The sequence below is a fragment of the Plectropomus leopardus genome, chromosome 3, assembly GCF_026936395.1.
Source record: "Plectropomus leopardus strain MGB_pleo_1.0 chromosome 3, ASM2693639v1, whole genome shotgun sequence".
In the NCBI taxonomy this organism is placed as follows: domain Eukaryota; kingdom Metazoa; phylum Chordata; class Actinopteri; order Perciformes; family Serranidae; genus Plectropomus; species Plectropomus leopardus.
The window spans coordinates 32,169,563-32,186,437 of record NC_142178.1 but is presented as its reverse complement, the minus strand read 5'-3'; the positions used below and the strand labels follow the sequence as shown (position 1 = coordinate 32,186,437).

Below are 16,875 nucleotides of genomic sequence, written 5' to 3'. Positions count from 1 at the left end.
CTCGATGGAGCCAAAGAAGTAGCCTAAAACACCGCAAAGTCACAGGCAAAACTCATGATTGGAGACAGAATACTATTAGGTTTACCGGGGCAGAGATGAGGCGAGGTGGTCAGAGATGAGCCGATTCAAAACAAGGAAAACCGGAAAGCTGCTAAAATACTGTCTTGATCGGAGATGAAGAGCAGCTGGAGGCACTAGGTGGAGGCTGATGAGGAGGAGTGGCCGGGTGGAGAGGGAGGCGTAAGTGGGGTAAATGGAAAAATCTTGCAGCAGCAGGAGAGAGTCAGGGCAGACTGAGACACATGGTGGATGAAGTTCAGTGGAAATACAATAGTTCCTCCCGCTTATTTGTTTTGACAAACTGACAGTGCAAGATTTTGTATTTTTGATTTTCCATTTAATCAAATATGAAAGGGAAAATGGCAAAAAGGAAATGATTGCATGTATAAAGATAAGTTTCAAAAAAGCGATAGTATTGTACGTCATTAAAAAAAAGTCGTAGTACAATATATCCAAATAATCATTATAAGAAAGTTGCAAGCCATTAATCATTCAGCATGACTGTTCACTTCCCCTTGGCACCTGCCCTCGGGGAATCCCCACCACCATCTCAAGGACTGTTCCAATAGTCTGAAAAATTGAGGTGAACTTGGTGTGAATCAGATTAAATACAGTCATTATCTTACACGCTTTTCAGTTTCGGCTTTTCTAAAATATCTTATTGGTCTGTTCAGGTAGGTTTACATGTGTATAGATTTAGCCCACTCATCTATTAGTAGATAGTTGCTGAGGAAAATTTCATTGACAGCTGATATTTTATTGAAAATTGTCATATAACCAACTGCAGTTAATATTTACATATTTCAGATTGATATTATAAACCTGTAAATATAATATTAATGATAACCATGATACATATCTTAAACAAATATTTCTAAATAAGAAACTGGTGCAGCTAATTACTGGCGGTTGATCAATAAAAGTTGGGCTGAAAGTGAAGGAGGGCAGGTGTGTTTCATTTCAATCTCCTGCCCACTTTCTTTGTGCTCTCCAAGTGGCGGCTGTGTGTGTGTGTGTGTGTGTAAGCTGTTACGTAATACTAAGGGCTGTGGCGAAGGGAATGTGGGGAAGAGAAACTGTTAATGAAATGCAGTGATTCGTGTGTGCACTTATCTGGTGTTGCCCCTTAATTAGATGCTCGCTCCCTAAAATGGCAATCAGTCATCAAGAATTTTAGAACCCTGATTTAAGGTATTTGTTTCAAAATGCTCTGCAATAGTCTGTTAGCTGTTAATTTAAAAACAAAAAATTCTACAATGGGAATTCCTCCCAGATCCCACTAGGCGGTTGGTTCACAGAGGATGTTGATTGAAAAGTTAAATGGGTGATTACAACCCTGACCAAACCTGAAGATTCATTACAGCTGCTGCGGAGTGCTTTTGACTCTGATGAAGACACACTGGTATTGAACTGTCATTGTGCATCGCCATTTGCACAATTATAGGCTGAAAATGTATTACTGTGCTCCAAGTCTTCCTTTTTCTTTGGAAGTCCTTTAGGTCCGAGGCACCTGATTGAGCTGCTGCCAGAAGACGCACAGAGAACGATGTTTCAACTGGCTACTGCTGACTTCAGTCTGAAAGTGTTGAAATGGGCTCATAAAACTAACACTACATCAGAGTCACCTTACCCTAAAGTAACCTCAGTTAACAAATGGCCCACTCATTATCAACTCTATTGTAATGGAGGAATGATGTGATCTTTTCTTCATGTTTGTGCATCTTAGTCTTCGACAAACATACATTGAAGCTTGTGGAAGCATCCTTCATTGGTCCTTAACTCGCTGGCTCATTTCATTCTATCGCTGCAACAGGGCAAATGATTAGCGGAGCCTCATTCCGCCCTGACTTATTGGTACAGGGGCTGAAGAATGGATGGATGGTGTCAGAAAAGATATCGGTGAACGTATAGATGAGCAATCTGGCCTCCACATTGTAGAAGGACACCAGTCCCTTGTCACAGTCCACGTAGATTCCGATCCGGGAGGGTTTGAGGTTGACTGTCAGGTTGGTTGAGGGCTCGGTCCGAAAGGCGTAGTTGGTCCGATCCCGCAGGCTGAGAAACCAGTAGCCATGGGCAGGGCTTACCGTGATTTTGCCCTTCCGATTGACAGAGCGGCTTGCTACTCCCACGTCCCAGTCTGTCTTTCCTTCCACTTCCACCTAAAAGAGAACAGTGTGATACAGTTTACTACAAAGATAGCAGACTTCCCACCTAATGGGTAAAGTAAATATTGAATTGAAATTAAAATTAGACATCAGATAGTCAAGTTATTCACTTGTGATGGAGTTTCTTCCCTTTGACCAAAGTGAGACTGGGTCAAGGTGTCACATCGAGTCATACAATTGAGGTGAACTGACACATTTGTAGTTTAGTCTGGTCTGCACCAAAAGGCTGAATAGCAAGTGTACTATCATAGAATGGGGATGATTGATTAGTTTGACTGATGCATCCCTTGTTGGCTTTGCCTACACTGAAGTATGTTCCTGAAAACATCTGAGGCCTTTCGCAACACTTCCAGCAAATAGAAACAAAAATGTATTGACATAAAATTTACTAAGTGTATATTGAACACTATTCAATCGAAAAACTTTTCTGGGACCATTAAGAGCCCAGGGAGGTGAGTACTAAATACAATCTATACTGGTTTGAGAGTAATGTATTCCTATAAGCTTGCTGACACTGGAATTCATTTTTGTGGCAGGTGGGGTGCCGCTCATACGTCCTCCACCATGGACATGTACAAAGCTTCACACTGTGTCCCACCTACCTCCCAATAATGCCGTCCTGAGTTGAAGCTCTGGGTGGCCAACACACACACCACCCGGTCAAAGCGCTCGGGGTTGTCAGGTACGGCCTGATGGCGGTCACCACAGTGCACCTGCTTCCCGTCTGCTGAGATGATGAGACGTGGGTGGGCTGTGTTGGCGTCTAAAGTGATGTCAGCTGATGAAGTGTGACAGAGTGATAGTTGTGGTGATTAAACAACCAATGAAAATAACACTACATATAACTAATGAGGAAACAATTATAAACTATACACCCTTACCTGCATATTCTTGAACCCTTCTCACCTCTGCAATGAAAAGACATTACATTTACCTTCTTATTCATTTTGCTACTTTTCAATTAATTTGTTCAATTTAACAGGACTGGAAAAAACTGGAACTACATTACAGTTTGTGCTGTTAGCTAATCAGAATCTTACTTGTGTTAGGTCTGGGTACAGACTGGTCCGACAGGGATCGCTGGCCTGTTTGGGGAAAAGAACATTTGATCTTGTACATTTCAGCCCTCAGTGAACAGATAATCTATGCTCTGAATCAGAAAGATAAGAGACATATTAGAGCTTCTTGAACAAAAATAAAAGGGAATATTTTAGGTGCTTTCCCACAATCAAATTCAAATACTGTCTCGCTACAGAAGAGTTGGTCTATTTGGTGTAATAATACTAACACTAATACTGCTAATAATAATCTTTATTTGTATAGCACCTTTCATACATAAAATGCAGCTCAAAGAGCTCTACATGCCAAAGTGCTAAAAATTAAAACAACAACATAACAATATATAGAAATATATATTTATAACTAACTAAATAAATAAATAAATAAAATAAACTCAAACTAAACCACTACTCATTATACAGCAGATGGATACCATAACTCTGGAAATAAGTTGCAGACAGGCCAGAGGTGAGACACCATATATATATATATATATATATATATATATATATATATATATATATATATATATATATATATATATACACACACACACACACACACACACACACACATATATATATATATATATATATATATATATATATACATACATAAGAAATACTAAAGTCACAGCAGTAAAGGTGCATTTAAAGAATATAAAAAGTTTAAAAGAAGCATCAACCATAATATGTCATAAAAATAAATAGACGATGGAATTAATTAAAAGCAAGAGCATAGAAATAGGTCTTGAGCTGCTCCCTAAAACTACAGACATTACTTATACTGTATATATAAGCAGTCTTTTCCAGGCCATTTGTGCATAAAGAAAAAACGCTGCTTCACCATACTTTTCATAATTCATTTTAGGTACATTAAGCTGGCCAGCACCCACAAGACATGAAAGATCGGGTAAAGGCTCAGCAGAAAAGATTTAAGAAGAATTCACCCATTTCTTGATTATAGATCTGAGTTTTAGGTGTGATTTTAGTGTCCTTTAAAAACAGCATCCTTACTTGACTATCAGGTGTTATTGTCTGTCCAAATGGAAACTTACAGACTTCTGGCAGTTTCTGCAACTCTTCCTCAAAGCGCTCCATCATTTGATTGACAGTCCTGAGGACCACCCCTGAGGTCAGCTCAGACACCACAGAGACACTGGACCAGTCCTTCGCTTGTGGAGGGGTGGACACTGCAGGGAACGTCTGCAGAGAGAGGAATCGTCAGAAACAGATGTGGCTCCAACAGACTTAAAAAAAAAAAACTTAACCTTTTGAGATTATCCCTTTGGTAAACATAATGATGCAAATATTGTCTCCATCTGCTGGTAGATAATTCATCCAGATCTCCACCGTGTAACACGTTGTTTCTTCAATAGGGTTACAGAAGGGGAAAGCGAGGTCAATTGGGACATTTTAAACTGACATGAAAAAATGTTTTATTACTTACAGATTACTTGAACAATACTGGAAATAATTAAATTACTGAACAGATATAGGTGTCCTAATTCATCAAGTGTTTTAAAAACCGACCCAAATGAAAAACAGAAATGTACAAAGAATGTATTTTCCCCAAATTTAGCCTACCTGGGACTGTTAGGACACCTAGTTCTGGGTTAAAATACAATATTTAAATTTAAAAAAAAAATCAAATAAGAAGAAAAGAAAGATTATTGGATGCATAACTAGTGGACACCTTAATTTTTATCACTATTATATTTTTTGGGTGTTATCTTGCTTAATTCTGTTTACCCGTCCATTCATCCATACCTTGAGAAAGTATACGCAGTCTTCAGACAGAGCCAGCTCGCTCAGTGCTGCACTCCTGTTTTTCAGCTCAGTTATCTCCTCCTCCAGCTCTCTCAGCAGAATCTTGGCTTTGTGCTCAGCCGCTCGCCGAGTCATCTCTAATATCTGGGGATAACAGATGCCATGGAGCTTAGTTAATATACCTCCAAATGCTCATTTCTGTTAATAATGGTAAAATGACTACTTTTATTTTTGTGAAAACGGAAAAGGCTTTGAGTGTTTGTTTTAAAATTCTCTCCACACTTCCCGTTTCAGTGTTTTATACCTCCAAGACTTCAGCTTGGCAGCGCTCCAAACTGGAGATCAGCTTGGAAAACACACAAACAGCTCCCTCTGTCTCTCTCTGAGCAGCGGCCTGAATAAAAAATGAACAGCAATACATGTCAGGTGTTTAAAGGTACCCACTGAAAGTCTGTCAAGTCAGCAACTTCTATAAGCTCATAAACAAACTGTCAGAGAGACAGGGGATATTTTACTAGCCAAGTGTGAGACAAAAAAACTGACAAAGAGTGCTTGGGTGTGAGGGCACAGGTTTTAATCTAACACTGGAGGGGACACATTTTAAATAGCGGTTTCTGGAGGTGACCCTCAAGAAAAATTTGAGCTTCAAACACTTAATTTTCTGCATTCTGATTAATTTTTATGCACCAACTTTTTGCAGCATGAAAAAATTGGAATTGTCTTCATTGTTGCAAAGAAAGACACACAAGATTCAGGCACCACATGCATAAAACGTAACAGAATAAAATGAATCAATTATTTATTTAGCATGAGTTCCCCCATGCAAGTCAACCATGCAGCAATTCATTTTCATTTATTTACAACCACCTGGACTTTACTGGCTCATATGTGTTTAAGCAAGATGTCTGCTCATGTTCAAAACTTTCAGCACAGTCAAAACATCTCATATTCTCTGAAAATTCAGTAATAAACTTGTAATGCAATGAGGATAAAATCACAATATCTCAAGAAAAAATCTGCCCGCTCTACCTGCTGTGCAGTACGTTATTACTCTCTCTCCTGCCCTTTTAGATGTTCTGTCAGTGGTGGAAAAACCAAAACTAAATAATAATCTTGAGCACTGCGTGTCCTTAATGAAATTTGAACCAAATGTTAACTTCACCACTTCCACTAAAGCGCAGTTCACAGACTCATGCCTAAGCTTTGTAATGGGAAGCACAGGGGAGCCTGCTTTGCCATATGCCACAAAGTCTTCTTGATCACTACCACACGGGGGAGCTGACAGTTGAAAAATGTCAATATAAGTGTAAACGACAGATGCAAGATGGGAAAATTGATAGTTTGTTTGAACTATGGTACATATTCTGAGATTTTACCTAACCCTATCGTTCTTGGGAGGCTATACGTATACAGCACTGTCAAAAGGTTTTTAACAGATACAAAAAGTGACACACTGATCCACTGTGGCACAGACTGAAAACTCACCTGTATTTCTCGTAAAGAATTTTGTATCTCCTCGACTTTTCTCTCTCTCTCACAGATGAGATCCTTCAGCTCCACCTCTGCAATACCTAACTGGGACTGAAGAAGACAGAAAACAAGGATTAACCTTACTTTGTCTAAAACAGTACACACCATATGGTAACACAAGTATATGGGATGCATAAGCTTTTAAATTTCTGTGGCTGCAAAAAAGAGAGCATAAGATGGTCAATAACATCCTTTAGATAAGTCCTTATACAATTTAACCTCTCCAGTTCATTTGTTTACAAAGAGAAAATATATTTGTAAGATTTATACCATTTTGCTATGCAAGAGAATGAGATGCAAACACCCCTTTTGTTGCATTATTTTACGTCCCATATATAATGTGCCTCACCCCAGCCTTTATTCATCTGGTTTAAGCAATTTACAAGTTATTTGTATTTTTTTTCTGACTTGGTGCATTCAGATAACTGAACCTAACTGACTGACACACACACAGAGAAACACATAAATACCTTCTTGATGTGCCACTCTCTCTTGGCAGGGATGACACTGTGTCCTCGGTGCTCCGCTGTCTCCACGCAGACGCTGCAGACGCAGGTGTTATCAGTACGACAGAAGAACTCGAGACCTCTCAGGTGAATGGGACACAGAGGCAGACTGGGGGGAGAGTCAATGGAGCCGCTCAGAGTGTACCTGTCATAACATTTAAATAAAGACAAGAAAACAGTCAGTACTTCTTTTGATAATGGATTAACATTTCAGTCATTTTAAAGCAAGTTGAATCCACTGCTACACTCACACCACACAATCCTCTCATTGCAACTTGTATCCAACACACACTTAACCATGGCAGTGTATTAAAGCTGTCAGTGCTCTGCTTAGTCTTTTGCTGCTGCTTTCTTTCCAACTTTATAAAGCAACTTGCTGCCACGTAACCCTTATCATCCTTCAGGTGTTTGAAAAGTTAATTATGGTGTTTGCTTTGCATTTCCCCGCGCCTCTCCCTGGGGAAAGTTAAGCTGGCAAGTGGTGTTAAGTAGGGTCAGAAACGCCAAACATTAATGCTGTACCTACCCTACAATTATATTATAATGTATTTTATGTGAGATGGCAACCTTAAATCTCTTTAGTTGGATAAAGAAAAGACATTTGAAGAGGTCAAGGTGGATGGGCATCTTACTACTTCTTGAAAATTCATAGATTTAAATGCTTAGCTAATTAGCAGATTTATCAATAATGTGAAGAACTGTCAGTTTTGGCCCTATTCTGAATTAAAACTGCTACAGTTAAAACAAGCAAAAAAAAAAAAAAAACATCAATAGCTCAACTGTATATGAGTCCATGTGGTTGCCTTGCATCATTTAATTGAACGAGCTGTGCCAAAATATCACACTCAACACAGAAAAATTATTCATCCCTCCATCCACCTTCTGACGCATTACTGGGGCCGGGTCTGTTGGCAGCAAGCTAAGGAAGGTAATCCAGACGTCCCTCCACCAAGCAACATTTTCCAGCTCCTCCTGGGAGATCCCAGCCCATTCTCACTACGAACTCGTCAAATAGCGCCACTCTGTCTGAATCCACCCATTTTAAGTAGTCAAAATGATATAATATGGCACCTGCGGGAGGGTAAGTAGGCTGGAGGTGAGTAGGGTGGAGGAGGGTCGTCATGGGGCATATGGTTCTGAGCCTGGAAGGACCGGTGAGCATTGACTGAACCGGGGCTTTGGTTGTGAGGCATCCTGGAAGTTGGCAGCAGCTGAAAACGAGACATCATCTCAGCAAAGACAGTCTCTGGCATCTCCCCCGGCCTCTGAGGTGATGATGTTGTCAGTGCCGGGTGATGATGATGCTGTAAATGTGAGTTTGGATCCTCCACTCCTCCTCCACCGCTGCCATCCCACGGCACTCCAGCGTTGGCCATCTCCTTGAACCGTTCAGTGATTTCCTTCAAGGTTCGGTTGATATGGAGCTCAGGTCGCTTGCGGAAGGACTCCTTGCAGAGGGGACACTGGTAGGCCTTGGAGTTTCTCCCCTCTCCTCGTCCTCCTCCTCCTCCTCCTGTTGCTGATCCATCCCAGTAGGAAGAGATGCAGGCCTGGCAGAAGCTGTGGCCACATGGAGTTGAGACTGGGTTGGTGAACACCTCCAGACAGATCGAGCAGGTGAACTGGTCTTCAGATAGAAAGGCTGCAGGTAGCGCCATCGCCATCCAGTGTTTGGCTGTATGAGAGACAGTGTTGCCATTAGAAAGAAATTTGTAATTCAGGATATATAAAACCATAATGATAGACTATTCTTGATGCCTAATATCGTTATCTAATCACAGCTAATTGCTGTGTCTTGTCTGTGAACAATATGAACTCAGGTTGAAGAAGGTTGATGGTAATTTCAAATATAGTAGAGGCAGTTTTACACACACGAAAAGGCCTTGATTTCACTCTACACTCATAATCTGCATGTATTTAGATTTAGTAAGGCAGCAGCTGACAGTAGTAGTCAGTTACAAAAAGTGACAAAAAAGTCAAGTTACTGCAGAAAAAAAATATTTGTACCATCTAGCCTTAAAACTGTATAATTCCCATGTAGTTCTTTGGCATCTACAAATGTTTCAAACTGGTCTTGCAGGTTCATATTTCATATTTGTCACTCTTACTTTTTTAGCATTACACCCATACTGTTTTGCATTGGTTTTGTTGGTCTGAAATAAGGCTGGGTATCAGTAAAAATATTGCAATACCAGTACCATTAACATGATAGTACAGATACTAAGGTACAAGGTACAAGGTAGATTTATTAATTATAGTTTAAACAAAGTCTAAAAACTGAAATTAAGATTTATCCTTAAATCCTGCTTAGGAGTCGATACCAATGAAGTACATTCAATACCCGTAATGTGAAGTGGTGTGTAGTATAGCCATACTTTTGAATGTTTTGGTGGTATCTCAGTATGCTGAAGTGCCAACTCTCTTAAAAACGCTGCGCTCGACTTCACCAGAGACTGTACAGATTTTAGCTGCTGCTGCAGGAGTGTAAGCTTCCCATCGCGGGCAGTTGATTAGAGTTCGCCCGCACACAAACAATGACAGGGCTGACTGTTAGCATCACATGGCAACAGATCCATTTTAGTGGGAGTTTGCTTTTTGGGCTCTGGGTTGGTTGTTATTCATTACTGCTGTGTTAGCTCATGCTAACAGGGCGGACATTGATCTGACCATTTACCAGAGGGATATGGCTTCAGGGCAGCTACAGAAAGTTTGATGATCTGGTGGGGAGTCGGGACGGTCCATGATCAGACCCCCACCACCAAAAAGATCAAATGCAGATACTATTTGACATTTCAATACTATTTTGTACTGTGTTCTGATACACAAGCTCTAGTCTGAAAGCGCATTAACAGGAGGATTATTTAAATTAAGGAAAGTCAGTTCACAAAAATCTTTTTTTAATGTTTTGCTGAGTTTTGTTTAATTTGTCCAGTTTTGAGGTTTTGAGACCTAATTCCTAATGGCTAATTTCCACTGTCTTTAGCCCTGGGTCAATAGAGTAGCCAAGCACTTTGTATTCTGACCTTAATACCCAAAATGTAATCATGGAGTACTAGAACTAAAACCATCGCAATGTCTCCAGTCTATATCTGGTGCATGAGCTCAATCTCTACAGAGTTAAATAATCATCTGCAGTCGTACTAAATTCCAGTCAGTATTCTTACTCATTATGAAAAGGATAAAGTAATAAAAGAGAACAAAGAAATGAGCCCATCTACTTCAGCTGAAAGGACAGAGCTAGGACACCTAGAGTGCACTGAATGAGTCTGACAAAGAATATCACATTCAGTCACATATTTATAATTGCAAACACAGTGTTTGGAAAAAAAGGGAGGTTACCTCCGTTGAGATAAGGTGAACTGGAACAAGGAACGTTTGTCCTCCAAGGACAGTTGGTCAGACAATTAGCACAAGTTCATATGAGTTAACTTCAGGTCAAATCAAAGGTTAATATAAGACAATTAAAGTGAATATATAAGGTAAAGGACAATTTTTCTTCTCATTTTTGTCTCTACAGCCTGTACATCCTGCACTTAAACACACCCATGGTAACATACACACCAAAAAAAATATAAGTGAGTAGTTTCGCAAGATCAGGAAATTCAGGCTTGGCTGGAATATTTAGACTTCTTCTTTGAACATGAATTCATTAGTAGCATGTTAAAAATGAAAACAAACCCCAAACCTGAAAGTCATTCACATTTCCCCTTTGTTCTGTCCTTTTTTTTTTTTGCTTGGAGTATTACATTAATACTCTTTACAAGTGCAACTTAAGTTACTCCACTAAATTATAACTGCAGGTGAAACAATGTGTCGACAAAGTTTTTAAGGAATCTCTTCTTGAGTTATTGTGATATTTTGCCAAAATTTTAAAGTAAAAGCAAAAGCTGCTTCACAAGAGCAGCAGAGAATACTTGATTCGGATTGGCAGGAGGGTGTGTAATTTTCTTAGATCCTAGATAATGATCATGCCTCTGACGTGGCATGATCGCTGTTGTATAAAATCTCATAGCTGGAAGGCAACTGGTTTCAGGTGTTAGTATGCAACTTAATCCAGTTGTTGAAAGAGAAAAGTAATTATTGACTCATACTTAACAATACTTACATCTAGGCTTGAGTGGTATCATGGTATGATGGTATACCAAAGTATTTAGAAATCCCGAAGGTATGATTTTCAAAACAGTCATAAATACAGGCCCTCCTCATTGTATGTAGTGCACAGCACACACCACCAGGGCTCAGTCACCGGTCTCTACTGGTGAAGCAGCTCACTTTGGGCTCAGACAGATTTTTTTTTTTTTTTTTTTAACAAAAAGCATATATTACAAGATAGAGGTTTGGATTTTGATATATGTGGGCAGGGAGGGTCTACCTGGGAGGCATTTTGGAAATGTAGGATTAAGTGTTTTTTAGAGTTTGACTCAATCTTGTGACTAAAGGAAAGAATGTTTAGGCTTCTGCTGCTTAAATGTCCTTTCTTGTTCTTTTTTTATTCACCCCCCAAAATATGAAATGCTAGAGTACCCCTTGAGTTATGTAATTATAAATACTTATTTAGCATTTATTCATTAATAATTAGCACATTTCTTCTTTGCTTTTTTACTACTCTACATTTTGATGAGAGAAGTTCTATTTTATCATTTCAGCTTTAAATGACAGCAGGTTGTCTTTAACCGTTTAAGCTCCTGAAATGATTTGAGAGATTTAATGGCTGATTAGACACGTGTTAGTTGCAGTGTAATGAAGGTGTCAACCAGCACAATCATCTGTTTATTTAAGCAGCTAAATTGCTGAGTCATACACCTTGTAAGCAGCGTAATTGGTTTAATTGTGTTTGTCTGTCGCTCTTATTGTCTACTGAAGCCTATATTGGTAGTAAATGGCAGAAACACACATTAGAATTAATGCAGAACTAACCCTGTGTGCATCCTAGGAATGCATGTAGCCCAAATGCAGCTTTCTGCTCTTAACAAACACGTTACAAGCACATGTACACGCAGCTGCAGTACAGGTAGTGCCAGTTTCCTATTGGTGAACTAAAGCCAAAGGAGTAAGGTATGCAGTAAACAACCGAGCATAATGATCGCTGAAATAAAGAGGAAATGAGACACTGCTGATTGTATTTCTTCCGTGACATTTAAAGGTATTCACAGTTTTATAGCTACATGTGTCACTGCTTCAGATCGAGATTCCATTCATACTGGTTATATAAACACAGGAGGACTATCGTCACCAGGAAGCACAGCCATACATTTCTATTCCTCCTATTTCATTTGTTAGAATTAATTCTCTTTCTTTTCCAAGCATTTCACTTTTACACGACTGATCTGTGGGCAAACTGTCTACTGAAACATAAACTTAGAAAGTTTTCCAAAATATGTTTGCCGCAGTGCTCATTAGTTCGGTTTCAGTCTGAGGTAACACAAATGTTTACCAGATTTTTAGGAAATCTGCAAAAGAAAATGTGAATTTAAGCCCTTTTTTTCATTCAGTACTGTTATGCAAATATCAGGGGTTGCATGGTTCATGGAGATAAGCAGAAGGTTTGGCTAATTCTCCAGTCAGGTGCTATTATGTAACTGCAGAAGAGGGTGCAACGAGATTACATGACAGAGCCCCGGTCAAACCTACACATCCATTGCAGGAAAACAATAAATGAAAAAACACCGGACAATGTAAATCTATAGTTTTGAACAACTAATTTTATAGCTCTGTGCTTGTTTTTTTCTTACCTAATTTTAAAAAGTGTTGTCACACCTTTATTGTTAGTGTTTTTTATTGTACATCTCTGCAAACCGCAGATTTATCACATGAACACATTATTATAACAGATAGATTGAAACTTAATCTTTCTGTGGTCAACACTGAAGTTAATGTGTGGTTAGATTTAGGCACAAAAAACACTTGATTGGGGTTAGGAAATTAGAATGTTTCTGGTAAAATACCCTGTTTCGGTAACACAATGACCACAGGCAACGTGGCAAAGTCTTTGTAAAAAAATCAACCGCTTTTCAGGGTACTATTCCCAGTGGAAAAATCACAACAGGATACTAAAACATTCCTGTAGGCAGCTAAAAAGCCACAAGAAACACAGTGATGACTCACTAGAACACCTGTTTTATGTCACTGGAAACATTGATATGATGTGTATGAAACATGCAAATGCAACGTATGCGTGCTTTACAGAAATGTACAACGCCAACATTTTCCTGGCAACTGGGCTGCCTGGTCCTTTGTAAACTTGCAATTACTCAATGGAAACACCACAAAATGCATTGCAATAAGAAAACACGATTTCCTGTCAACCCTCTACATGTTTGTTTAACTTTCTCTTGCAATTTTTCTCTCAATCAGTCAGTAACAATCAGAACTGTGAAGTGCTGCTCCAGAGATCGTCACATCTTAGACACATATTTAAACTTCGTTCTCTGTTCGCATGTTTCAGGTGTTATACAACTCAGCTCTGTGTCACCTGTCAACACTACTATTCAGCACAGTTACATATTGAGAAATCGGTCTAAGTTGAGTTCTGCATGGTGAAACTGTAAAACCTGCAATGTAAACAGGCTCTAAATGCTATTGATAAAAGTGCCTGGTGTCTCCACCTGTATTGTCTACCATTATTCCCCAAAACATTTGCATTACACTCATTTAGCATACTCTTTTGTTCAAAGCAAGTGTATTCAACAAGAGGTAGGCCGATAATGGGTGTAATCTACACTTTCTACAATCTCTACTTATCCACCTACACCCATTAAATCACTTTTCACATTCTTTCACACACACTACTCACAATCACACACTTCTAACAATAAAACAATTATCTAAAACATATTAATGGCGCTTAGCTGGACACATAAGAAATACTTTGATCAGTATGAACCTTTTAAGACGTGTGTACTCACAGGAACATGTTGTTCATAGATTTTCTCCTAATAAAGGTGGCACATTAAGGAACAGTACTTATATACAAGTACTATTGTTTGTTATCTCACGTACTTACTTTGAGATGACAGAAAACAGTGTAAAAAAAACTTTTTGTTTATCGTGAATGTGCTACAGTTTGGTTTTGATGAGCAAGAACAAGATACTACCCAGACACTAAAAGAGAATAACACAATATAGTAAGAGACAACATGTGAGACACAGGTTCCTGTTGAACAAGGATTCCAGTGTGTTTCTACCTTAGTTAAACAAACCTCACCTGCTCTGAAGACTGACGAGATTATTTCAGTGTCACTGGCGGTAAGCAGATACAGCGGATTTCCAACAGTTTCTCAGTGCCAACTGTCTCTCTCCCTCTCCACAGCAGTTTCTCCTCATATTAATCGCTGTAAATGTTTGTCATTTGTCGCATTCCTCTTTTTTCCAACTCCCCTCTGTCACTGCTGGTTGACCCCTCCCTCCTACCCAAACCCCCACCCACAAAGTTAATCCAATCCAACCTGCTGAACAGGTGCAGCACACTGACACGCCTCTTTGCTCTTTTAAACACTAGGCCAAAATGATTTAAAAGATGCATGCACACAATTTAGTTGTGAAAAGACCGACCCATTTGCCAGAAACAATGTTGGCATTGTAAGTTTCTGCTAACTGCAGGTATGTTACATTTAAAATTTATTAGGTTGAAGCTTTAAGTTTAAGCACCGCTGTGGTTAACATGTGGTTAAGCTCAGTTTTGGGGACACAATCTCAGCAGGAAAAAGCAACACTGTCGCAATTAAAAACAGCCGCTTTTTATGCCTAAAATGCTGCTAGAAACACAGTGATGGGCCATTACAAAAAACCCACATTTGGTACCAAAAAGCTACTACAAAAACAACGTGCCACTAAAAAGCTGCTGACAAAACAGCAGCAGGTTGTAACAAAACACCAATGTTTATTGCCCAAAAAGCTTCTGAAAATACAAGTTGATTACTGAAAAAGCAGCTGGAAAACAGCAACAAGTAATTAATAAAGCTGCTGGAAACATAAGAGGTTGCTAAAAACGCCACGGACAAAAAATGTAACACGTCATTGTAAATCACCCGTTTGGTGCCTGAAAAGCTCCCTACGACGGGAGCTGAAAAAAGGGAAAGACTTACATCACATCCAGTTTTGTCATTAGTTGGTCTTGAAGTGGTCTGCAGCTTGGCAGATATCTCCCCCAGGTGTCAAACCATCCACCTTCAGTGCCTGTGGAGAAAGTCAGCTCATACTATGTAACTTTAGAAATGCTGATGTAATTTGTACAAAATGTGAAAATGCAACATGGGCAACAATTTGTTTTGGTGACTAGGCAGGAAGAGAAGAAATGAAAGAATTTTAGCGATAAACCCCCCTTACTTATATCAGCTTGAAAAACTTTACCCTCAAAATGATTATGTGTATCAACTATGCATGTGATATTTTTCTGGCAAGCTTTCAGTAACAAAGAATCCAAAATCAGCAAATATTGTTGATTAATTGAAGTAAACAGAGAATAGGTTAAGCAACAGCAAAACTAAATCAAACAATAAATACAAAAAAGTGTGCAGTATAAGCCAAGTCTCATTTAACAAGTTGCATGCTCAGTACTTCCAAAACACACTGCATTGCTTTGCCTCAGCTTCTGTTTGAGACTAGAAGTGAAACTTATCTTTGCTTTCATTTTTACTCCTTTTCACTGAAGGCATACAAGAAAAACATTTTCTTCATGAATACAAGGTAACACACCATTAATAATTGATATAAAATTGATCATTTTGTTGGCAAAGTACTTTTTAAGTAAATTTACCAGACCAACTAGTTAATTTTGACCCTTGAATCTTGAATCTTTTTAATCTTTTCCCTTGTAAAACAGACTTACAGAAATACTGTTTGAGAAGTGTCACTGTAATGATTGATTTTACATAAAGTATTTGCTTTTAAAGAGAAACTAAAACCCCAAACCATTTCTTAAAGTTAAAAAGCAATATATATATTGGTATTTATCTGTGTTGATTTATTGAGGTTCAACTCTTGGCATTTGAGTGTAAGATTAAAATTCTATACATTGTAAATAAATGTGCATAGTGACCATGCTGTAAAGGTTGAAACTTGGCTTTTCCAATTAATTTTTGCTGTTGGCTGATCCTGGTAGCAGGAGCCTGCTTTCATCAGCAACTGAGCCCCTTGTGGCCGCCCTCTCACCAACCGACCACTCTGTGTGTGTGCAAGGGGCAGGGGGGTGCTGTGGATCAAGAGGTGGCACGATCTGGTGACTGGGCATGTTTTAGCACTCCTCACAGTCCTGCCCAAATTTGACACTTTTTTTCCACATTCCTGGGAGGAGGCACTCAAACCAAAAGTGGGGGGTTTAGCAACTCTTTAAGTGTACATAACTATCAGGTAAGAAAAGTTAAGCAAACACAACTAATGGTAATGTTTACTTACCTTTCTCCAGGCAATCAGTTTTCTAGATTTGTTTAAGTAAGATCATCTACTCGTCAGATTTTAAACTGTGTAAACATTCTAAATAAATCCCTATTCATGAGCTACGGCTCGTATATTTGTAAATCTTTTATTATCAGAGTTCCCAGATTCCCCAAGAACTAGAAGAGAAGACACACACACACACACACACACACACACACACACACAAACACACACGGTACTGCAGTCTGAGTAATAATAACATTAACAGTATTAATTCTATAATACTGTACATGAAAAATCAATCATTGTTTAATAAAAACATTTGAAAAACTGAAAATGCTCACCAGCTGGATATGGGTGTCTCTCCTGTGTACAGTAGGCTGCAACCGGTTCTGATCAACAAGTAAT

The 16,875-nt window shown here is 39.0% G+C and overlaps 1 protein-coding gene across 1 annotated transcript; it reads right to left on the bottom strand.

Annotated features, from left to right (window-relative positions):
• Positions 1 to 375: 375 nt before the first annotated feature.
• Positions 376 to 14,460, bottom strand: LOC121941481 (E3 ubiquitin-protein ligase TRIM21-like). The gene is made up of 11 exons (XM_042484277.2): positions 14,297 to 14,460; positions 8,164 to 8,767; positions 7,057 to 7,237; positions 6,542 to 6,637; positions 5,361 to 5,450; positions 5,057 to 5,200; positions 4,345 to 4,492; positions 3,269 to 3,313; positions 3,110 to 3,136; positions 2,831 to 3,006; positions 376 to 2,222 (listed from the first exon to the last, which is right to left on the bottom strand). Exons 2-11 carry the CDS (start codon positions 8,754 to 8,756, stop codon positions 1,854 to 1,856), a joined length of 1,869 nt encoding a protein of 622 aa, XP_042340211.1. The 5' UTR covers positions 8,757 to 8,767; positions 14,297 to 14,460; the 3' UTR covers positions 376 to 1,853.
• Positions 14,461 to 16,875: the final 2,415 nt, after the last annotated feature.